Source organism: Salmo salar, chromosome ssa29, assembly GCF_905237065.1.
Source record: "Salmo salar chromosome ssa29, Ssal_v3.1, whole genome shotgun sequence".
NCBI classification, from domain to species: Eukaryota; Metazoa; Chordata; class Actinopteri; order Salmoniformes; family Salmonidae; genus Salmo; species Salmo salar.
In genome coordinates this window covers 13,223,634-13,247,897 of record NC_059470.1, presented here as the reverse complement: position 1 = coordinate 13,247,897, position 24,264 = coordinate 13,223,634, and the positions used below count along the sequence as shown (strand labels likewise).

The window sequence follows — 24,264 nt, the reverse complement described above, 5'->3', positions numbered from 1 at the left end:
CTCACGTTCGAAACAAACACTTTCCTTTAGTAGCGCTATAGAGAGCGTTGTGATCAATGTTCCCTCTCAGCTGCATGTAGCTCCCCCTGGACTGCCGTGCAGAAGAAATATCAGCACATGCAGAAGGAACTCAACTCAACTAGAGTTTTCCCCCTTAGTTAACACTATCAATGGTTCCATTTAATGTGGGAGTTGTGGTCGAATCAACGCAATATTAGCCACGTTCAATGCAACATACCTAAACAAAACGAACTATGCAAGACTTAGTATGCAAAACTAACTATGCAAGAGATTTTGTTGTAGGCAGAACACATCGGAGTAGGATTCTATTGCATTGACATGTACGACTCAGTCCTACTGTACAGACCAGTGCGGCAAAACCAAGTTACGCTTGTTTTGAGATCAAAGGAGAGCTGCATGTAGCCAGCGTGCACATTTTTTCCATATTCTTTGCTATTTTTCCGTATCCTTTGCCCAGTTATAGATAATTTGTAGTCAGCAATTGGGGAGTGATTGCTTCCTACAAGAGTACAAAATGTGTAAATTTTCTTTGAAAAGTTAGTAAAGAGCTTTTTTTGTCTTAAAGGGGCAGTGTTGTATTTTGAGACAGACTTGAATAAGCTAAGTATCCAATAGGCAGAGTGTAGCATCATTTATCTGATTCTATTTAATAATGTCATGGAAAGTATAATGCATTTTATTGTGTAAAGTGGTTTCTTGCATCAAACACAACAACATTTTCAGTCACCCCCTTGTCTGAAGGACAAGTGGATAAATAAACTCAGCAAAAAAAGAAATATCCTCTCACTGTCAACTGCGTTTATTTTCAGCAAACTTAACATGTATAAATATTTGTATGAACATAACAAGATTCAACAACTGAGACATAAACTGAACAAGTTCCACAGACATGTGGCTAACATAAATGGAATAATGTGTCCCTGAACAAAGGAGGGGGGAGGGGGGGGGTCAAAATCAAAAGTAAGTCAGTATCTGGTGTGGCCACCAGCTGCATTAAGTACTGCAGTGCATCTCCTCATGGACTGCCCCAGATTTGCCAGTTCTTGCTGTGAGATGTTATCCCACTCTTCCACCAAGGCACCTGCAAGTTCCCGGACATTTCTGTTGGGAATGGCCCTAGCCCTCACACTCCGATCCAACAGGTCCCAGACGTGCTCAATGGGATTGAGATCCGGGCTCTTCACTGGTCATGGCAGAACACTGACAATCCTGTCTTGCAGGAAATCACGCACAGAACAAGCAGTATGGCTGGTGGCATTGTCATGCTGGAGGGTCATGTCAGGATGAGCCTGCAGGAAGGGTACCACATGAGGGAGGAGGATGTCTTCCCTGTAACGCACAGCGTTGAGATTGCCTAAAATGACAAGCTCAGTCCGATTATGCTGTGACACACCGCCCCAGACCATGACGGACCCTCCACCTCCAAATCGATCTCCGCTCTAGAGTACAGGCCCTGGTGTAACGCTCATTCCTTGGACAATAAACGCAAATCTGACCATCACCCATGGTGAGACAAAACCGCGACTCGTCAGTGAAGAGCACTTTTTGCCAGTCCTGTCTGGTCCAGCGACGGTAGGTTTGTGCCCATAGGCGACGTTGTTGCCGGTGATGTCTGGTGAGGACCTGCAAATTTTATCCTGTGTTCCCATTTAATTAGCTAGTAAATAAATAATTACACCAATTTGTGTATTACTGAATCTTAAGTAAGGCTCGAGTTTTTGTAGATGCAAGGAGGTTACGACTGTTCAGAATGATGATATGATACGAGGTTAGGGTTAATAAGTTTACTGTTTATAGATGTGATAGGTAAAGACCTTTCAGAGTTTCATTCGGGAGATGGTAACTTTTTAAAGAACCGCTCTCGTGGTGCCCCAGATCCTAATGAGTTAATTGTTACATAATTAATTGAATCGGGTAATGTCACATATACTCCCTCTCTGGCCTCTAGGTCACCAGACTGCTGATTATTACGCACACCTGCCACCATCGTCACACGCACCAGCGCTTATTGACACTCACCTGGACTCCATCACCTCCTTGATTACCTGCCCTATTTATGTCACTCCCTTTGGTTCCTTCCCCAGGCGTTATTGTTTTTGTTTCATGTCTGTGTGCTGTTAGTGTTTCTTATTATGTTCCGTTTATTTATTGAATATTCACTCCCTGTACTTGCTTCCCGACTCTCAGTGCACATCGTTACAGGTAACAATAAAACATAGTTAGTTAATTAGATAAATGACAGTCTTCAAATGAATGTTAAAGTCGACACCTCAGATTAAAGGGATAGGTAGGGGAGAGCTGTCACACAGCCTTGGAGGGTGAATTTTGCACGGAGGGATTTGTTGTTATTATTTTTTGTTATTATTACTCGAACCTGTGCGGAGGGCGAGGGATATAATCCATACTTCCAACCGTACTGACGGTCTGAAAGGTATGAAGTAGAACTAGCCAGCTTCCACCTCTTCTGCACTGCTTTCTTCAACTCAACTGAGATACAGGCTTTTCAATCAAGAGCTCTGACCCAATGAATATAGAGGGGCTACAAAGGGTGGCTAATTATATTTCGGAGGGGGGGAGTGTTGCCACCCCTGTCACCCATCTGAAACCACCCCTGGAGAGGGCAGGTCTCTGACCATGTGGACTTCATTACACAACTCATGCAATGTTACTCCCCCTAAGCAGTTATGTAACTTACCAGCACTAGAATTGTCTTTCCCAAATGAATAGCAGTGATACAATACCATTTTCTAAATCTTCTATGAATTTTATTATCTAGAAAACAATGTCTCACAACACAACAGAGTCAAATGGTTGATTCGTAGTCTGCCTAGTCATGAAGTTGTTTGTTGGATTTGGAAAAGGGAAGCATGAAATCAATATGGCAATGGCTCACCACTTTGAGTAAACAGATTTCAGTAATACAGATTTCAGTCATTTTTGTGTAGTTTTGTAATTTTTGTGTCGTTTTTTAAAATGATTTCAGTGTAGCTGAGATACTAAATAGTACACTATATACAGACATGTACGTGCACATTCAATAAATTATTATTGTTATCAAATGTTATAAAATGTAGTTAAAGGGCAATTCCACCACTTTTCAACCTCATATTCATTATCTCCAGCACAAAATCAGTGTATGAAAAGGGCACGTTTCTACATTTTGTGGTTAAAAAGCTAAGAAAGCTGAAAAAAAAAATACAATATATACACTTGATGACGTCAGTGAGTAGGATTAAATGTAAAAACTGTGATTTTCAAAACCGGCAACGAGTTTCTAGCCAGGGAAAGGGCATTTTCCTGCTCCTGCGTGTCCATGAATCTCAGTGTTGGAAAGTCACTGTTTTTAAAATGTTTTTACTTTTGATGACATCATCAAATTGCACTTTTTCACTAGATCTTTTTTTAGACACTGGTATGGTGCTGGAGATAATGAATATGAGGTTGAAAAGTGGTGGAATTGCCCTTTAAACAATAGTGATCTTGGCACAAACTAAAAATTACACCAGTGTGTTGTAAATGCAGTACATTCTCAATTCTGTCTTATGAACCATCTATTCTATGGTATTTCACTCATCAGTTTCATTCTTGGTGCTGGATAGGAGAGTAGGGGCTCCACTGGTGTAGCTCATCTTGCGACAGTGCTCTTGTCTTGTTGTCGACATAGCCTGAAACAAAAGGAAATGGATTCATGCTGTGTCATCATTTCTAACACTTTTCATTTAAAAATTGATATTTCACAATATATGTCAAGTTTCAATAAATACCTTTGTTAGTTTCGGTTTGTGGAGACAGTGGACATACGGCTTGGGGTCTTTCTCAATCTCTCCGGCAAATGTTTTGTAACAAATTCCACAGTCCATCAGTGGCTGTTACAATACACACAAATAAATATGGATTTATCATGGTGCTACATCTATAACCTGTAATGATATGTCAGCAGTCATAAACTTTATCTCCAGCAACTTAAAAATACATTTGTTGAATTGATTGAGAAGTGTCTCATGATTTAAATACTAATTTATGTTCTTGAAATGATTTGAGAAAAAACTATAGAACCTGTAGAGGCAAGTACAAGTATACCGGAGTGCCAAGTCTAGGACAAAAAGGCTTCTCAACAGTTTTTACCCCCAAGCCATAAGACTCCTGAACAGGTAATCAAATGGCTACCTGGACTATTTGCATTGTGTGCCCCCCCCCCCCCCAACCCCTCTTTTACGCTACTGCTACTCTCTGTTTATCATATATGCATCGTCACTTTAACTATACATTCATGTACATACTATCTCAATTGGGCCGACCAACCAGTGCTCCCGCACATTGGCTAACCGGGCTATGTGCATTGTGTCCCACCCACCACCCGCCAACCCCTCTTTTACGCTACTGCTACTCTCTGTTCATCATATATGCATAGTCACTTTAACCATATCTACATGTACATACTAACTCAATCAGCCTGACTAACCGGTCTGTATGTAACCTCGCTACTTTTATAGCCCTGCTACTGTATATAGCCTGACTTTTTACTGTTGTTTTATTTCTTTACTTACCTATTGTTCACCTAATACCTTTTTTGCACTATTGGTTAGAGCCTGTAAGTAAGCATTTCACTGTAAGGTCTACACCTGTTGTATTCGGCACACGTGACAAATAAACTTTGATTTGATATTACTCACTCGGTCATTCCTGAATTGGCATCGCTGATGGCTTGGATTAACGGTTCCCCTGGCACATGTGGTGGCTTTCAAGTAGAAATTGTGGTAGATGTATTGTACATTAAACCCAGACTGAAAGAAAAATGGTGTTGAAGTTGCATTATCCACCGTTAGTAACATGGTAACACTTTAGTATGGATCTTCAACCTCAAAAGGTCCTCCTCAGTTTTAGCCCTTCATGTTCAGTGCATATTTGTATCTATCAATTTAGTGGTAACAACAACCAACATTGTTTTTTACCTCTATGTCGGACTTCAGGAGACTCTTGAAGAAGAGAAAATGGTGCTGGACTCCAGAATGAGAGTTGAGTTGTTGCAGGGCCAGATCCACTCCTTTCCTGTATTTATCAGGGAGTTTACTATAAGCCTCCTGAGCCTCAATAGAAGGCAGCAGGACTCCAGCACTAAACAACAGCAGCAGTAGAGCAGCCATCTTCCTCCTAGTGTGTGTGGAGCAGTCTGACTAAGGCAACTCTGTGCACAGTGAACACTTCTCCCACTAGGGTAAACATTTACGAGAAACAAAACTATTACTCAGAAGCTGGGAATGACTAGGACAAGCCTAGGGCTCTATTCAATCTGTATCGCGAAAGTGGAAGTGCAAGCTAGAAATGTAAAGGTAATTTCCAGTGGTGGAAAAAGTATCCAATTGTCATACTTGAGTAACAGTAAAGATCCCTTAATAGAAAATGACTCAAGTAAAAGTGAAGGTCACCCAGTAAAATACTACTTGAGTAAAAGTCTAAAAGTATTTGGTTTTAAATATACTTAAGTATCAAAAGTAAATGTAATTGCTAAAATGTACATAAGTAAAAGTATGAATCATTTCAAATTCCTTATATTAAGAAAGCCAGATGGCAACATCTTCTTGTTTATTTTATTACTGATAGCTAGGGGCACGCTCCAACACTGACATAATTTACAAACGAAGCATTTGTGTTTAGTGAATCCGCCAGAAAGTAGGGATGTTCTCTTGATAAATGTGTGAATTGGACCATTTTCTTGTCCTGCTAAGCATTCAAAATGTAACGAGTACTTTTGGGTGTCAGGGAAACTGTATGGAGTAAAAAGTACATGATTTTCTTCAGGAATGTAGTGAATTAAAAGAAAAGTTGTCAAAAAAGTTGTCAACATCTACTTAGGTAATCAAATCAAATCGTATTGGTCACATACACATTGTTAGTAGATGTTAATGCGAGTAATCTAACAATTCCACAACAACTACCTTATTCACCCAAACGTAAAGGGATGTAATAAGAATGTGTACATATAAATATATGGTAGTACTTTAAAGTATTTTTACATAAGTACTTAACACCACTGGTAATTTCCGATTGAGCCGACATATGCAGCGTTTAGCTTGAACGCAGTCTCAGCTAATGCCGGAACATTCTTAAAATTACAACATGCTGTAACACGTAATTGGCATGATAGGGACGAATAGAGCCCTATGCCTAGATCACACAGACACCGGATTTACATTCATTTCCATGGAACGCTGCATTTGCCTTGCAGCATTGCGTTGCAGCGGTAGTTACAGCGTGTTCTATGTTCTGTGCGGTGCATACCTTGGATCCAACATATGCAACAAATTATATGCATAGACTTCACAGAAATAGTAGCAAAAGGCGAATGTTGAACTTTTGATGCACACATATCCAATATTGTGGATTACAAAATGAAAAAAATTAGACTGCAGCATTTATTACATAGCATTGATGCAATGACGCTGTCGGTCTGATCGAAGCGTTAAACATTCTATCAGCCAACTGAGCTGTACATTGCTTGTTTTTCTTGACGTTCCTATCGAGGAATGGGAGATGCGGCAACATCTACACGAACGTCCCCTATCACGTCCACCTATGTGCTATTTGGAAGGGAGAAACACCAATGAATCTTTTCTGAATAAAACTTTATTGAAATTAAGTGTACCACACTCAACTTTCAGCATTTTCACAACGAATACACAGAAGGGATGCATCCAGCTCAACTCCTGGGATATTTAAGAGGATAGGTAGCATCCGTGAACATAGCCGCGGTAGGTAAGGGGGTTGAGGGTGCTGCAGCATCCCCTGAAAAATCTGAATGTAAAAAATAGGAATAAAATAATATTTTCAACAAAAGTAGTGCACTGGGCCTTTACTAGTATTAGCGGACCGATATAGACGTCTGTAGAGCAGGCAATACTTTTCTTTTTTCATCTCTGCTTTGGCAAAAAAAAAGGATAGTTGTATATTTAAGAACAGTATCTTGCAGGATTCAATAGTTGGATTTGTAAGAGTTGTTGTCCTGTCCCTTTCTCTGCGACTGTCATTCCAATGAAATCTAGAAAGAACAAAGTTATGGGCATAGACACAAAACATCCACATCAAATTAAATATTTTTCTTGATAAAATATAATGGAAAACAACCACTTATTGTGAAGTATTAATTTACCATCCTTACAAACCACAATGTAAATGTAGATTACTGTATTATACATCTAGGTTTGGTACCTGTAGACTTTATCACCATGAAGAAAAACAATGCACAGTACATTCATTTAGTACATTGAGACATTAAATGGTTTGTGATGACGTCGCTCAGTTGGTAGAGCATGGCACTTGCAACACTAGTAGTTGTGGGTTCGATTCCCACAGGGGACCAGAACAAAAATGTATGCACTCACTCAGTGGTATAAAGTACTTAAGTACAAATACTTGAAAGTACTACTTAAGCAGTTTTTTTCAGGTGTCTGTACTTCACTTTACTATTTATATTTTTGACAACTTTTACTTTAACTTCACTACATTCCTAAAGAAAATTATGTATTTTTTATGTACTTTTCCCCTGACACCCAAAAGTACTCGTTACATTTAGAATGCTTAGCTGGACAGGAAAATGGTCTAATTCACACACTTATCAAGATAACATCCCTTGTCATCCCTACTGCCTCTGATCTGGCGGACTCACTAAACACATGCTTCATTTGTAAATGATGTCAGTGTTGGAGTGTGCCCCTGGCTATCCATACATTAAAAAACAAGAAAATGGTGCTGCCTAGTTTGCTTAATTAATATAAGGAATTTTAAAATCTTAAAATTTTTACTTTTGACACATATTTTAGATAATTAAGTATATTTAAAACCTAATACTTTTAGATGTTTACTCAAGTAGGATTGTACTGGGTGACTTTCTATGAAGGTATCTTTACTTTTACTCAAGTATGACAATTGGGTATTTTTTCCACCACTGCATACCACTGTAAGTTGCTCTGGATAAGAGAATCTACTAAAATGTAAAAGGAACAAATAGACCATTTCAGTCCCCACAGAGAAATAAGTTGCATTTGCAAAGTACACTGCTCAAAAAAATAAAGGGAACACTAAAATAACACCACCGTTGATCTGAATGAATGAAATAATTTACATTTAAGTCATTTAGCAGACGCTCTTATCCAGAGCGACTTACAAATTGGTGGATTCACCTTATGATATCCAGTGGAACAACCACTTTACAATAGTGCATCTAAATCTTTTAAGGGGGGGGGTTAGAAGGATTACTTTATCCTATCCTAGGTATTCCTTAAAGAGGTGGGGTTTCAGGTGTCTCCGGAAGGTGGTGATTGACTCCGCTGTCCTGGCGTCGTGAGGGAGCTTGTTCCACCATTGGGGTGCCAGAGCAGCGAACAGTTTTGACTGGGCTGAGCGGGAACTGTGCTTCCTCAGAGGTAGGGAGGCGAGCAGGCCAGAGGTGGATGAACGCAGTGCCCTTAATCTTATTAAATACTTTTATCTTTACATAGTTGAATGTGCTGACAACAAAATCACACAAAAATAAATCAATGGAAAGCCAATTTATCAACCCATGGAGGTCTGGATTTGGAGTCACACTCAAAATTAAAGTGGAAAACCACACTACAGGCTGATCCAACTTTGATGTAATGTCCTTAAAACAAGTCAAAATGAGGCTCAGTAGTGTGTGTGGCCTCCACGTGCCTGTATGACCTCACTACAATGCCTGGGCATGCTCCTGATGAGGTGGCGGATGGTCTCCTGAGGGATCTCTTCCCAGACCTGGACTAAAGCATCCGCCAACTCCTGGACAGTCTGTGGTGCAACGTGGCGTTGGTGGATGGAGCGAGACATGATGTCCCAGATGTGCTCAATTGGATTCAGGTGTGGGGAACGGGCAGGCCAGTCCATAGCATCAATGCCTTCCTCTTGCAGGAACTGCTGACACACTCCAGCCACATGAGGTCTAGCATTGTCTTGCAATAGGAGGAACCCAGGGCCAACCGCACCAGCATATGGTCTCACAAGGGGTCTGAGGATCTCATCTCGGTACCTAATGGCAGTCAGGCTACCTCTGGCGAGCACATGGAGGGCTGTGCGGCCCCCCAAAGAAATGCCACCCCACACCATGACTGACCCACCGCCAAACCGGTCATGCTGGAGGATGTTGCAGGCAGCAGAATGTTCTCCACGGCGTCTCCAGACTGTCAGGTCTTTCACATGTGCTCAGTGTGAACCTGCTTTCAAATGTGAAGAGCACAGGGCGCCAGTGGCGAATTTGCCAATCTTGTTGTTCTCTGGCAAATGCCAAACGTCCTGCACGGTGTTGGGCTGTAAGCACAACAGCCACCTGTGGACGTCGGGCCCTCATACCACCTTCATGGAGTCTGTTTCTGACCGTTTGAGCAGACACATACACATTTGTGGCCTGCTGGAGGTCATTTTGCAGGGCTCTGGCAGTGCTTCTCCTGCTCCTCCTTGCACAAAGGCGGAGGTAGCGGTCCTGCTGCTGGGTTGTTGCCCTCCTACGGCCTCCTCCACGTTTCCTGATGTACTGGCCTGTCTCCTGGTAGCGCCTCCATGCTCTGGACACTACGCTGACAGACACAGCAAACCTTCTTGCCACAGCTCGCATTGATGTGCCATCCTGGATGAGCTGCACTACCTGAGCCACTTGTGTGGGTTGTGGACTCCGTCTCATGCTACCACTAGAGTGAAAGCACCGCCAGCATTCCAAAGTGACCAAAACATCAGCCAGGAAGCATAGGAACTGAGAAGTGGTCTGTGGTCCCCACCTGCAGAACCACTCCTTTATTGGGGATGTCTTGCTAATTGCCTATAATTTCCACCTGTTGTCTATTCCATTTGCACAACAGCATGTGAAATGTATTGTCAATCAGTGTTACTTCCTAAGTGGACAGTTTGATTTCACAGAAGTGTGATTGACTTGGAGTTACATTGTGTTGTTTAAGTGTTCCCTTTATTGTTTTTAGCAGTATAGTTCAAGAAACAGGAAAACAAATATCAAGCAATATTTGTATATTCCACAAGTATTATCAGATTAACTGTTTTGTACAGATAATTATCAGACTCAAGTTACAAATGCTGTTAAACTCTCAAATACATTTAGTTAAAAAAAACACAAAATTAGTGCACTAGTCCTGTATTAGCAGACCGATATAGGCATCTTTAAAAAACACAAGTCTTAGTGTGTATAAGTTTTGTGTTTAAAGTTGTTAGATACTGTACTTGATGAAGGTGAACACAGAATAACAAATACAGATGAAATGAGGGTGCCTTTACAGTCTAAATTCAGATGTAGGCCTATTGTGCAATACAAACATTTTATCATGGCCACAAAACGACATTGCTCCCATTGCCAAGAATTTCACTTGGAACCCTTTGAAGCCAGGATAGTTGTGTCTCCACTTTGGTAACTCATTGTGTTACAGTGATCTACTCTTGTTGTCTTCATATCCTGAAATTCACAACATTAAGAGAGGAAATTAACATGTTTATATTCCTCTTCAATAACCTTCACAATATTAAATGCCCTCAAAATAAATGTTTACTCCATGATGTGATGGGACAAATCACTGAAATTACTGTATGTTTCTGAATTAGATAATAAGAAAGGGTTCATCTCTCATGTGATAGTGTACTTACAGGAACCAGTATATTGACAATTCTATCATTTTCCTCATGGAAATTCTAAAATGCTTCTCATTAGCATACTTTGTTATAGAATTTGTGTGGTGAGGGATTGAAACCGTTTAACGGGAAGAGACAACTAGTGATCCAACACACCTCTGTAAGCGCCGGTTTGTGGAGACAGTGGACATACGGCTTGGGCTCCTTCTCAATCTTTCCAGCAAAGGTTTTGTAGCAGATTGCACAGTCTATCAACGGCTGTAGAAATACACACAATGTGACATCGAACAACAGCATCATATATACATTTTTATTCCATGCCGTAGACTAAGATGTGTAGACTATAACTCATGGGATTGTATGAAAGCCCTAAGGGAGTTGATGATTCAGAGCAACTGCTCTCAGACAGTTCCAGGTACTCACTCGGTCGTCCCTGAACTTGCATTTCCTGGCGTCAACTGTTCCCTTTTCACACTTGGTGGCTTTCAGGTAGAAATTGTGATAAATATAGCTCACATCAAATCCAGGCTAGAAGAAGAAAAAAAACACTGTATAAAGCATTGTAGACTAAACCATAAACATTTACCAGAGAGTTCTACACAAAATGGTTCTGCCACATTCCTCAGAAAAACAACCTCCCAGTAACGGAAATTTCCATGGTTCTGTTTGTCTTTACTTTCGTCATGCACCAAATAGAGCCTAATAAAGGCATGATTCATGGCACCAGATTTTACCTCTATGTCGGACTTCAGGAGACTCTTGAAGAAGAGATAATGGTGCTGGACTCCAGAATGAGAGTTGAGTTGTTGCAGGGCCAGATCCACTCCTTTCCTGTATTTATCAGGGAGTTTACTATAAGCCTCCTGAGCCTCAATAGAAGACAACAGGACTCCAGCACTAAACAACAGCAGCAGTAGAGCAGCCATCTTCCTACTACTGTGTGTGGAGCAGCCTGACTGAGGTCATTGTTCGGTATTAGGTCCACCCACTCGACTTCTGGGATGAACACTAAAGACAAACAAGCTTTTCTGTGAGGGAGCCTCTTGTCTGTTTTTGGACGGGAGATGAGCAACAAAGGAAAATGTGCAGATATGGTCATGCTCTGTTTTTGACCTAGTTACAAAACTGAGGTTAGTTTCAACATGATGAAAATCTATTTTAATTTCTATATTTCAACATTATAAAACATTTTTGAATTAGTAATGTATAAGTCGACTCTAAAAAAATATACAGTGCATTCTGAAAGTATTCAGACTCCTTCCCTTTTTCCATATTTTGTTACATTACAGCCTTATTCTAAAATTGATTAAATGACATTTTTTCCTCTTGAATCTACACACAATACCCCATAATATAAGTATAACATAAGTATTCAGACCCTTTGCTATGAGACTCGAAATTGAGTTCAAGTGCATCCTGTTTCAAGTCGTCATTCTTGAGATGTTTCTACAACTTGATTGGAATCCACCTGTGTTAGATTCAATTGATTGGACATGATTTGGAAAGGCAAACACCTGTCTTTATAAGGTCCCACAGTTGACAGTGCGTGTCAGGGCAAAAACCAAGCAATGAGGTCGAAGGAACTGTCCATAGAACTCTGAGACAGGATGTCGAGGCACACATCTGGGGAAGGGTACCAAAAGATGTCTGCAGCATTGAAGGTCCCCATGAACACAGTTGCCTCCATCAACCTTAAATTGATTAAGTTTGATACCACCAAAACTCTTCCTAGAGCTGGCCGCCCGGCCAAACTGAGCAATCGTGGGAGAAGGGCCTTGGTCAGGGAGGTGACCAAGAAACCAATGGTCACAGAGCTCCGGAGTTCCTCTGTGGAGATGGGAGAATCTTCCAGAAGGACAACAATCTCTGCAGCACTCCACCAATCAGGCCTTTATGGTAGAGTGGCCAGATGGAAGCCACTCATCAGTAAAAGGGACATGACAGCCTGCTTGGAGTTTGCTAAAAGGCCCCTAAAGGACTCTCAGACCATAAGCAACAAGATTCTCTAGTCTGATAAAACCAAGATTGAACTCTTTGGCCTGAATGCCAAGTGTCACATCTGGAGGAAACCTGGCACCATCCCTACGGTGAAGCATGGTGGTAGCAGCATCATGCTGTGGGGTTGTTTTTCAGAGGCAGGGAGTGGGAGACTAGTCAGGATCAAGGCAAAGACGAACAGAGCAAAGTAAAGAGATCCTTGATGAAAACCTGCTCTAGAGCGCTCAAGACCTTAGACTGGGGCAAAGGTTTACCTTCCAACAGGACAACGACCCTAAGCACACAGCCAAGACAACACAGGAGTGGCTTCGGGACAAGTCTCTGAATGTCCTTGAGTGACCCAGCCAGAGCCCGGACTTGAACCCGATCGAACATCTCTGGAGACACCTGAAAATAGTTGTGCAGCGACGCTCCCCATCCAACCTGACAAAGCTTGAGGATCTGCAGACAAGAATGAGAGAAACTCCCCAAAGACAGGTGTGCCAAGACTTGAGCCTGTAATCACAGCCAAAGGTCCTTCAACAAAGTACTGAGTAAAGGGTCTGAAGTTTTTTTTAGCAAAAATGTCTAAAAACCTGTTTTTGCTTTGTCATTATGGGGTACATTTTTTTTTTGAATACATTTTTGAATAAGGCTGTATGTAACAAAATGCGGAAAAAGTCAAGGGGTTCGAATACTTTCCGAATGCACTGTATGTTGGTGGAATTCTTCAATAAAAAGAACACTACAGCACAGGTCAAGTTAAATATAAAAAAGTTACTTTACTTATCAATATTTGAACTATTTATGTACACTGAACATAAGCAACGAACACCCAGAACATTTTGTGTTTCCTTTGAAATTTAACTACAAAAAAAAAAAAACTTTATGGTGGGTTCTGCCAATCATGTACAGAATACCTTCCCTCCATCCATCCCCGTTTCCACAAAAAAAATTTTTTTTTATTTTACTTCCCACCACTTTGTCCATGGTCATGCATTACTGCAACAGCTTTTAAAACATCTGCAAATAGAGTATGAGACTAGGAGTGCTAGGACCAGGTCCCCTCTGTCCATATAATCCTATTCATTAGGATCTAAAAGGGAAATCTGAGCCTATATCATTGCCTGACAACTCAAACTGAAATATTCCGCTGTTTTAGGTTCGCTACATACTTCAGTCTGAGACTGCCATCTTTGAAGTTGTTTGTGGTGAGGTCAAAATGAGGGGTGTTGTACAAAACCAAAAAAAGTCAGCAGCAATTAGATAATCTCTAACCAATCAGAATATCAAAGCCAATGATGAATTTTCAAAACGGCGCTTTACCCAAGTATGTTTTGGCTCCAGCCCAACCCATCGGTTTCTGGGACCAATCCGAACGGTTAGAATGTGTTTGCGTTCCAGAAATCGTCAGGGAGGTACACAGATCCAGACTCATTGCAGAGAACAAACTATAGTCTGTGGGCTTAGCGTAGCATTTGGCTGGAGCAAGGAGTTTTGGTAGCCAGGCAGATATCACTCCTACTCTGAAACTCTTCATGAATACGGGCCCTGATTCATGGGCATTATAAAAGTGAAAACTATTGAACTTCATTGACAAACTAAAACAGATAGGATGCTGGTGACATATTCAGGTGACACATGTACATGTCACAATAACATGCAGTATAAAACCATGTGCAGCTGTAGATCTATTCAGGCACAAATACATGACATAGACCATGGGAAGAAGTGCTTAACATTGAGAAGGAAAAGACGGAGACATGGGGTACAGTCTTAACAATCAATGAGCGCATTTCAGGTCTAACTCCAGACATATACATACACACACACACACACACACACATATATATATTGTATTATGTAACAGTCAACAGTTTAGACACACCTACTCATTAAGGGTTTTTCTTTATTTTTTACTACATTGTAGAATAATAGTGAAGACATCACAACTGTGAAATAACACATGGAATCATGTTGTAATCAAAAAAAGTGTTAAACAAATCAAAATATATTTCATATTTGAGATTCTTCAAAGTAGCCACACTTTGCCTTGATGACAGCTTTGCACACTCTTGGCATTCTCTCAACTAGCTTCACGAGGTAGTCACCTGGAAGGCATTTCAATTAACAGGTGAGCCTTGTTAAAAGTTAAATTCCACAAATTATTTCCTTCTTAATGCGTTTGAGACAATCAGTTGTGTTGTGACAAGTAGGGGTGGTATACAGCAGATTTACTGAATAGGGCAAAGACCATGTCCATATTATGGCAAGAACAGCTCAAATAAGCAAAGAGAAATGACAGTCCATCATTACTTTAAGACATGAAGGTCAGTCAATGCACAACATTAAGAACTTTGAAAGTTTCTTCAAGTGGTCGCAAAAACCATCAAGCGCTATGACAAAACTGGCTCTCATGAGGACCGTCACAGGAATGGAAGACCCAGAGTTACCTCTGCTGCAGAGGATACGTTCATTAGAGTTACCAGCCTCAGAAATTGAAGCCCAAATAAATGCTTCACAGAGTTCAGGGAACAGACATCTCAACATCAACTGTTCAGAGAAGCCTACGTAAATCAGACCTTCGTGGTCAAATTGCTGCAAAGAAACCACTACTAAAGGACACCAATAAAAAGAAGACACTTGCTTGGGCCAAGAAACACGAGCAATGGACATTAGACCGGTGGAAATCTGTCCTTCGGTCTGATGAGTCCAAATGTGAAATTTTTGGTTCCAACTGCGGCATCTTTATGAGACACAGAGTAGGTGAACGGATGATCTCCGCATGTGTGGTTCCCACCATGAAGCATGGAGGAGGTGGTGTGATCATGCTTTGCTGGTGACACTGTCTGTGATTTATTTAGAATTCAAGGCACAGATAACCAGCATGGCTACCACAGTATTCTGCAGCGATACGCCATCCCATCTGGTTTGCGCTTAGTGGGACTATTATTTGTTTTTCAACAGGACAAATGACCCAACCCACCTCCAGGCTGTGTAAGGGGTATTTGACCAAGAAGGAGAGTGACGGAGTGCTGCATCAGATGACCTGGCCTCCACAAATCACCTGACCTCAACCCAATTGAGATGGTTTTGGATGAGTTGGAGCACAGAGTGAAGGAAAAGCAGCCAACAACTGCTCAGCATATGTGAGAACTCCTTCAAGACTGTTGGAAAATAATTCCAGGTGAAGCTGGTTGTGAGAACCCTAAGAGCGTGCAAAGCTGTCAAAGGCAAAGGGTGGCTACTTTGAAGAAACTAAAATATATTTTGATTTGTTTAAGAGTTTTTTGGTTACTACATGATTCCATGTGTGTTATTTCATAGTTTTGATGTCTTCACTACTATTCTACAATGTAGAAAATAGTAAAAATAAAGAAAAACCCTTGAATGACTGGATGTGTCCAAACTTTTGACTGGTACTGTGCGTGTACATATGTACATATACAAAAATATATGTAAAAATGCTTCAAGCCATTCTTGTGGCATGGGCAATACTAAGGTGATTGTCAACTCTACACAGACTGAACAGAAATTTGGTCAACAGTTTCATTTATGCATTTTAGACAATGCATTTGCTTCTATCCGACACTTGATAATATAATTACTCAAATTAACTTAGACGTACGATAAAATGGAATGTTGCAAGAGAATGGTCTTGACCTGCTGAACCCCTTTGCCCACTTCGGAAACATCATTAACCAGGTGGCAAGAAACAGAGATGACTGAACCACATTCGATTGTTCTGACCACACTCAAAACTATTTACATGGCCGAGGTCTGGCAAGAAATAAAACCACTCACACAGAAAAAGAAACAAATAAGTCCTTTCCCCCAAAATTGACAAGCTTTATGCTGACAGGTTGACAGTGAGCACTCAAAGATGTCCCCCCCCCAGGACATATACGGCATCTTCTATTATCACCCTCATTGTGAACACAAAGGAAACACCAACATAAAGTGTCTTAATAGGGCATTGGGTCACCACGAGCCAGAACAGCTTCAATGCACCTTGGCATAGATTCTACAAGTGTCTGGAACTCTATTGGAGGGACGTGACACCATTCTTCCACGAGAAATTCCACTATTTTGTTGACGGTGGTAGAAAACACTGTCTCAGGCGCTGCTCCAGAATCTCCCATAAGCATGACTGAGATGGCCATGGCATAAGATTTACATCGTTTACATGCTCATCAAACAAATCAGTGACCACTTGTGCACTGTGGATGGGGGCATTGTCATCCTATGAGGGCAAAGCCATGGTTGCCAAAATAATAGCTTGCCCAGGATTTTTATTCATAACACTAAGCATGATGGGTTGTTAAAGGCTTAATTAACTCTGGAACCAAACATGTGGAAGCACCTGCTTTCAATATCATTTGTATCCCTCATTTACTCAGGTGTTTCCATTATTTTGGCATTTACCTGTATAACTATTTCATGTAGACAGTACTTCAGAAATGTGTAAGAATGTGTAGCACTTGAGAGATGGGATCCCACTTCAGTACTTCAAATACATGTGAAAATACTACATATTTAGTATTGACCGGAACAAATTGACCGGAACAAATAGTTCCGGTCAATTTACATAAACAAGTTTGGGAAGAGTTACATTTACGTTCAGTACAGTACTTTGAAAGCATTTGGTACTACCATGTGTATTTTGGTTACATTTGGTTCCCCTCTGCCGCTAAGCTTGAGCCACCACAGCGGCCAAATAAGCACAGATGACTGGACGAAAACAAATGATTATAAGAACTGAAGAAAAGAAAAAAAAGGCATTTTGCATATCTTTTCTCTGTCCAGAACAAACCACACAATCACATAAGACAGATTCCCACATCTCATCACGCCTCCACAAGACCGCTGTGACTGCTGACCTGTTAAGTACTGTGTTGTAATGACTACTGGTAAAACCACTGGACTCCACTACCTTATTAGCTTGATATCAGGTCGGACATTGGAGCAGGTTGTGTCTTCTTTGCAATTGTTTGGAAACATAAAAATCTGACTCCTTCCGTACTAGCTAATGGAATGGTATGGAGATAAAAATGTAAGGCATCTATGTATTTATTTTACACAGCTTAGTATTTGATAGACTAAGAAGACACCTAAAGTCAAATATAAAACACTAATTTAATATTACACAAAAACAAATTTCCAAATTTGGTGTCTTAAAAAGTGCTCAGAGCTTAAGAGTGTCTGTTGAAATTACAGCTGTTTAAAACAAATAAGGCAACATCTACAACGTTCCTCAGTATAGTTATCGTCTTCGTCATAAGGCGCTTAGTGAGCTAAAAGAGATAAACATAAAAAGAGAACAAAATCAAATAAAAGCTCAACATTTTAAATATATTGACTCAAGGAATGTATCCCATATGTAATCATCCACACATTCAATGTGAATCAGCGCACCCTTTCAGGGTTGAAAAATGTATCATTGTGTATTAAACAACTTACTAATATATATATATATATCTCTCTCATTGGAATAAACCTTGAAATTCGAAATCTATATAACACAATTGAATTTGAACCTCTCCTCCACTGATATTTAAAAAAATATGTCGCAATATATAACATGATGATGATGAATAAAATAAATATGCTGAACTGGTTGGACCTTTCAGTCGGTATTCATCCCTAACGCCACAAAGTGCTCTGAACCCTAACCCCTGACCCCTTCCGATGACATGATGTGCCCCCTATAATGGGTCTCCATTTGCTGCTGTGTGTCATCATGAGACCACTTGTATGTTGTCATGAAAACGTTGAATCATTCATGGCATACAATTGAACTCTGTCCAAGTGAATGAGATTGAAAGGGAACCAAGCCTGCATACGACATCTTCGTCCTTCGGTCACGTGTGGTTATACCAATGGAATCCAGGACCAGCAGAGCTCAATGATGGTCTGAAGGTCTGTCAATTGGGTATATAGGGTTTTCCCTTGGACAGGCTTCTCATTGGCTGGTAGATTGATTGGCAGGTTGGTTTGGCCACTGAGGGATGAATCCAGCAATAGGTAGGCATATGATGGTGTGGGTCACACAGGCATGTGCATCTCTGAGTACTCGTCATGGACCTCTCTCTCATCAAAGATGGGCTCTGCGTCATCAGAATCCAGCTGGGAGAGAACAGAGCAGAACGTTAGAGCAAGGCACTAACTATACTGTTGATTAAGATTGATTGATTTTAATTAGGTAGATGAATTGTAAATCTTTCTTCAATCAAATGTACAGCATTTTATACAGGGTAAAAAGTCCATTACGCCAAGCCAGGCCTAAAACACCCTGAAGAACAAGCAGATCAGACAGCCTCAAGTAGAAACTCCCTATGCTTTTCATATAATGTGCCATAAGGCCCTCTCCTCAAATGTCCTCAGAGTTTAGACAGTAGATGCGTCTCAAATGGCAGCCTATTCCCTATATAGTGCATTACTGTTGACCGGGGCCCATAGGTTGAATGCTAGTGAATTGGCCTAAAGCTAGTGAATGGGCCTAGTGTGCCGCCGTGTGGGCTAACTTACACACTGCATCTCTCGGGTGGTGAAGATGCGTGACAGCAGAAACATCTTAACGGGCACGGTGAGGATGAGGACGAAGGGGAAGGCCAGCGAAGCCACGGTGGACATGACGGCCCACAGCGACGCCAGACACACCAGCTGGATCAGCGTGTACAGGTGCATCCGCAGAGTTTTCACCTGGGGGGACACAGTGACTATGGGTTAATGTGGTGGATTACCGTAATACTCATGAAATGGGACAATGAAAATCATGCATATGATACAGTATAACACATCACAGTATGTATACAGTCTGGTATCCCATTGGGGTAAATAGCTTCTACGGGTTTATATAGTGGATTATAAAGGAAAGGCTCTCTTCGGTAGATTGGCTGATGGGACCCACGTGGTACACAGCAAAGGACAGCTGTGACCCACTGAGCTGTAATGGAAGGTGGCGGTGCTCGGGGGCTGTGTGTGGCTGTATGAGTTGTGTGTTTGTATGAGAAAAACACACAGGAGAAAATGAACCCCCGCCCCCTTCACTATCAACACATCGTGCCTACAACATCAAATCAGCCACTCCAGATTCTGTAGTCAGGAAGACCGACTTTGGTATCAGGCAGACTAGCTAGTCGGTGGATCAGGGCCAAAAAGGTTTTGGGAACCAGTAAGTCTCTCAGAGTAGGGGTTGCTGAACTAGAATGAGTTTAGCCTTTCAGATCGTAATGCATACGGACCAAGAGCCACTGCTCTATGTTTCTCTCTGTGACTGTCTGCCGTGGTCACCTTGCGGACGTAGGTGTGGTCTGGGTGGTACTTGGGGGGCATCAGCAGTAGCATCAGGCGCTCGGTGAACTGGATGCCGTTGAGTGACATCACGCCCATGTAGAGGAAGATGCCAAACAGCACAGCGATGGGGATCTGACGCAAGAGGTCTCCGATCACGATGGAAAGGCCTGGAGGACGAGGGAGGAAGAGTTTAAAGAAATGACTGAAAAGATGAGTGCATTTCAATACTCTATTACAGTTGCCTCTTCTTTTAGTCTGATGTGAAATAACTAGAATGGGAAAAGACAAGTCACCAGAAGCAAAGTCAGATATTTCGCTAGTTTATTTTGCTTTTTGTCCTATGTTTTCAAATCACTAGAGAAGGGAGGAGCCAATGGGAGGAAGCTACGTTAAACTTTTTAGAAGCGCCAAACATCTTCCATTCTAGTCTATTCTACATCTAGCCGACAAGACACTCACCTACTAAGATGGCCACCAGCAACCCTGTGACCCGCTGCTCCTTGACCTCCTGGATGCGGGGCTTGTCACCTGGGGCGACCGCCTTGCTCATGACGGTGAGGGCGTTGGCGTGCGTGACGGAGCGCACGGTGGCGGCGGCCATCCAGGGCAGGCCGAACAGGGCCGAGGTGCCCCCTAACACCACGATCACCAGCAGGTCCAGGTGGAAGCCAGAACCCTTCACCAGCATCCGCTCCTTCTTACTCACTATCAGCCTGGGGAGGGAGGGAGGGAAGGAGTCTTCCATGCATGTCCTCACCACACTGTATATACACACCGTCTATTCACACTATGTATTTTAATTATGTTATTTAATTATTTTTTACTTTAGTTTATTTGATAAATATTTTCTTAACCCTTCTTGAACTGCACTGTTGGTTAAGGGCTTGTAAGTAAGGATTTCACGGTAAGGTGTACACTTGTTGTGTTCGGCGCTTGTGACAAATAGTTGGATTTGTTTTGATTTTGATTTGAAAATCTGGGGAAAGAAGACCCTAGGGGATGGGAGGGAGGTGTGTGTGACACACTGACTCACGTGGTGATCTGTGTCTCCATGAAGATGAGGATGAAGACCAGCAGGGCGGGCAGCATGCTGCCGAACATCATCCAGATGGGGAATGGGGTGTCCATGCCCAGGGGGTTGATCACCCAGCCACGCTTCTCAGGACTGGTCACAGAAAAGCCACTGGGCACGCTCAGTTTCTACACAAGGTCAGGGAGAAAGTGACATGCGTTATAGAGGGTAATGACATGACGTAATACGTCTTTAAAGAAACTGGTTCTATATCATTTCTCAGTAAAACAGAAGTTAAGCTTAAATCGAGACAATTCAATTAACAAACTAATGGTCATTGGAGTTCTTGTCATTGCAGTACTGCTCACCTGTGTGTAAGTGTCACGTATACTGTAGTCCACTAGGACCATGATGAGGATGGCTATGGGGACCCCGAAATCTCCAATGATCCTACGCAGCTGAACAACACAACAACAGCATGAAGGGACACTAGGGTGGGACGTTCTGTGATTCGACAATAAACTCCAAAATAATTATGTTTAGTCTTATTAAGTTTGTATTTAATTGACATACATCCTGATAAGCTTACCTTGCCGGGGAAGAAGGCACTGTTTTTGAACTTGCGCAGGTAGAACGCAATGAAGAAGGTTCCAGACATGAGCACCAGGGAGAGCAGTGCTGTGTTGGGTTCCCTCCAGACCTTCACCGGCACCACCGAAATGGTGCCGTTGCCAAGCAACAGCTCCAGGGGGCTATTCTCCATTGTGGAGTTCTCCGCCGTGCTGTTGTCAGAGGAACAGCGCTGCAGCGGGTGCTCCACGAAAATCTGCCCGGCGACACAGAAGAATGGTTCGCATTAAAGCACCGCTTCGCTGGCACGCACGCACAACACACAACCTCCCCCCGACCGAGATCACTTCAACACGACTTCAGAGAGATTAAAACTGACATTACCTTTAAGGTCCCCGCACAAACACGTTCTGAGAATAGAGATTAATTCATAGACAAATAATCCCTTCAAAGTCTTGTGTTGGCAAAGGTCTGAAAATAGTAACATTCCTGAAATCATAAGGCCGGATTATAGTTGGGCTTTCTGTCCCATTCACTTTGTTCTCGGATCAGGGCCACTATCACAAAATATGTACCTGTTAAAAGGAAAATACCACTCAAAAACTATCTTTTGGTATTTTGTTTTATTAGTCCACTGTCGATACGGTCCCAAAATGTTTTGTATGTCAACAATCAAGTGTAAGATACATTCTGTATTTTTTAAGTTCTGTGTCACAGTAAAATGCATTACACATCATATTATGCAATGCATTATTTGGACCCCATGTTGTGAGCACAGTCCAATCTAGAGCCAGATTTGATCCCCCCCCCCCCCCCCTCTACAATGTCAAGTGCTTTTAGCATTAGGGCACTAAATAGTTTCTATCAGTTTCAATACTATAGTCAACTGAACGCCAGGTTTACAGTACCTTGCCTATCTTGGAGAAGGTCTCGAAGATGAAGATGAGTGAGATGAGGCAGGAGAAGATCTCCTGGGTGAAGCGCGAGACAAAGCGAACCAGGAAACTGCCCTCCAAGGCCACCATCATCACCACGATGATGATGAGCCAGAAGCCGATCCACACCCGGCCCGTCAGGTATTCCACCCCGTTTCCCTTACAGAACTATATACACATGAGCGAGAGAGCGAGGTTAGGACACAAGCAACTAGAGTAGTAGAGGGTGTGACAAGTTATGACACTGACGGAAGGTTTGTCACATGATTGTTACACACACCATCAACGGCAGGAAAATACAAAAAGGGAGTAGTTAAGAATGTCATCTCCGAATCCAGTTTGAGATAACTTACAGAGTAGAAGGCCTCTTCAAAGACGAGCAGGGGTCCAGAGAAGCCCACCACCAGGAGCGGCTGGGCCCCCAGGAGACAGAAGAGAATGCCCTGCAGCGCCGTGGCCACGATCAGCTCAGACACACCGATCAGACCCTCAGTCTTCTCACCTACCACAAGGCACACAGTCAAGAAACCGCACAGGCAACGTTCAGGAAACGACCTAAGAACATTATTTGAAAACATTAGTAAATAACATTCAAAACAGCTCCAATGCCTGACTTAAACACATGCTAAGTGTCTGGTTGTGTGTTGGTTTGGGTGGATTGGTATCGGGTGGATTTGTAGTGTGGTTAGTTTTCCCATCCTGTTCATTGTTCCCCCTACTTAATGAACTTACACAGGGACAATGTACGTTCAACATTTCTGTTAATGTGCCAGAATTTGCTAGTCATCTTTAACCCCTGGGACTCACCCAGGAGGCCTCCGAAGGTGATAGCTGGGGAGAGGGCGGCGAAGTAAATGAAGATGACGGCCGCCGCGCACTGGGCGTTCAGCGCGTCCTTGAAGTCGCTCGCGTACTTTGGGTAGCGGCGCTTCACGTCCCGGATCAGGCCGCCGAAGGGGCGTCCCGTACGCTGCAGGGGGTCGTCTCCCGGCTTCCCGGGCGATAGAAGGGCCTCTGGAAGACATGAACACAGACCGTGTCAACATGGACTTCAATTTCAAATACTGCACTAGAAAAATGAAGTTGGTTTGAGAAAAAAAAAAAAAAGAGGAAACTCTTAAAACATCATCCAGGTAACGGTCTGAGACGCTGAGAAAGATGCTAGGACATCATTTCTCTGGGACCAAAATGTCAGAATTCCCCCACCTTTCTCCTCCTGGCTTTTGGGCTCCTTGGCCAGCAAGGCTCCTTGCTCCTCCCTCTTGCGGAGCATCTCCTTCTGGAAGCGAGAGACTGAGTGGAGCAGCTCCTCGCCGCCCATCTCCGAGGGGGGCAGCACAATGCTGCAGTCCAGGAAGCCGTTGATGGCGTTGAGCAGGTCTTGACGGTCGTCCGCCAGGTAGGCTGACTCATGGAAGTGCTGCAGGGAAGGGGAGGGAAACACACAACATAATAGGATTTATACTCATCATCCTGTGTGTGGTTTCAGAGGTAACAACAGTTAAACCAAATGAAACCATGAATGGAAACTGAAAACAGTGAAATTACAACATGGAAGGTTTTCTATTGCACTCTATCCATTGTCTTGGTCTGCTCTAAACTGGTCCCACACTGACCTTGTCAGACATGAGTGTGGAGATGGAGCGTCCGATCTGGTGGTAGTCAATGTTGGTGCTGGAGGGTCCCAGCAGGACGAAGATGAACCTGACAGGCACGGGAACCTCCAGTACAGAGTCCAGCTCCTGCGCCTCCTGCAGCCGGACAAACGCCATGGTGGGCTGCTCCAGGAAGTCCACACTGCCTGGAAAGAGGAACAGA

General features: G+C 42.4%; 3 protein-coding genes across 13 annotated transcripts in view; all 3 read right to left on the bottom strand.

The window, feature by feature from the left end:
* Positions 1-2,761: 2,761 nt before the first annotated feature.
* LOC100194683 (uncharacterized) lies at positions 2,762-8,961 on the bottom strand. 2 transcript variants are annotated; one of them, XM_045710675.1, is made up of 5 exons: positions 8,954-8,961; positions 4,974-5,195; positions 4,695-4,805; positions 3,786-3,887; positions 2,762-3,686 (listed from the first exon to the last, which is right to left on the bottom strand). In XM_045710675.1, the coding sequence occupies exons 2-5, from the start codon at positions 5,163-5,165 to the stop codon at positions 3,588-3,590; spliced, it is 504 nt and encodes a 167-aa protein (XP_045566631.1). In that variant the 5' UTR covers positions 5,166-5,195; positions 8,954-8,961; the 3' UTR covers positions 2,762-3,587. The 2 variants fall into 2 exon arrangements, with proteins under 2 accessions (XP_045566631.1, XP_014036348.1); XM_014180873.2 differs by lacking the exon at positions 8,954-8,961 and having other exon boundaries at positions 4,974-5,214.
* A 1,005-nt stretch (positions 8,962-9,966) lies between these two features.
* LOC106590176 (uncharacterized) lies at positions 9,967-11,684 on the bottom strand. The gene is made up of 4 exons (XM_014180872.2): positions 11,391-11,684; positions 11,080-11,184; positions 10,813-10,914; positions 9,967-10,483 (listed from the first exon to the last, which is right to left on the bottom strand). Exons 1-4 carry the CDS (start codon positions 11,580-11,582, stop codon positions 10,394-10,396), a joined length of 489 nt encoding a protein of 162 aa, XP_014036347.1. The 5' UTR covers positions 11,583-11,684; the 3' UTR covers positions 9,967-10,393.
* A 4,777-nt stretch (positions 11,685-16,461) lies between these two features.
* LOC106590174 (anion exchange protein 2) overlaps positions 16,462-24,264 on the bottom strand; it is a 79,769-nt gene continuing 71,966 nt past the window's right edge. For all 10 annotated transcript variants that reach the window (XM_014180865.2, XM_014180866.2, XM_045710525.1 and 7 more), the window contains 12 exons: positions 24,063-24,247; positions 23,653-23,866; positions 23,254-23,460; positions 22,800-22,948; positions 22,420-22,614; positions 21,531-21,767; positions 21,310-21,399; positions 20,963-21,129; positions 20,389-20,642; positions 19,927-20,096; positions 19,162-19,335; positions 16,462-18,759 (listed from right to left, as the gene is read on the bottom strand). In XM_014180865.2, coding sequence (XP_014036340.2) covers positions 18,679-18,759; positions 19,162-19,335; positions 19,927-20,096; positions 20,389-20,642; positions 20,963-21,129; positions 21,310-21,399; positions 21,531-21,767; positions 22,420-22,614; positions 22,800-22,948; positions 23,254-23,460; positions 23,653-23,866; positions 24,063-24,247 — 2,123 coding nt within the window. In that variant the 3' untranslated portion in view covers positions 16,462-18,678. The remainder of the gene's footprint in view (positions 18,760-19,161; positions 19,336-19,926; positions 20,097-20,388; positions 20,643-20,962; positions 21,130-21,309; positions 21,400-21,530; positions 21,768-22,419; positions 22,615-22,799; positions 22,949-23,253; positions 23,461-23,652; positions 23,867-24,062; positions 24,248-24,264) is intronic.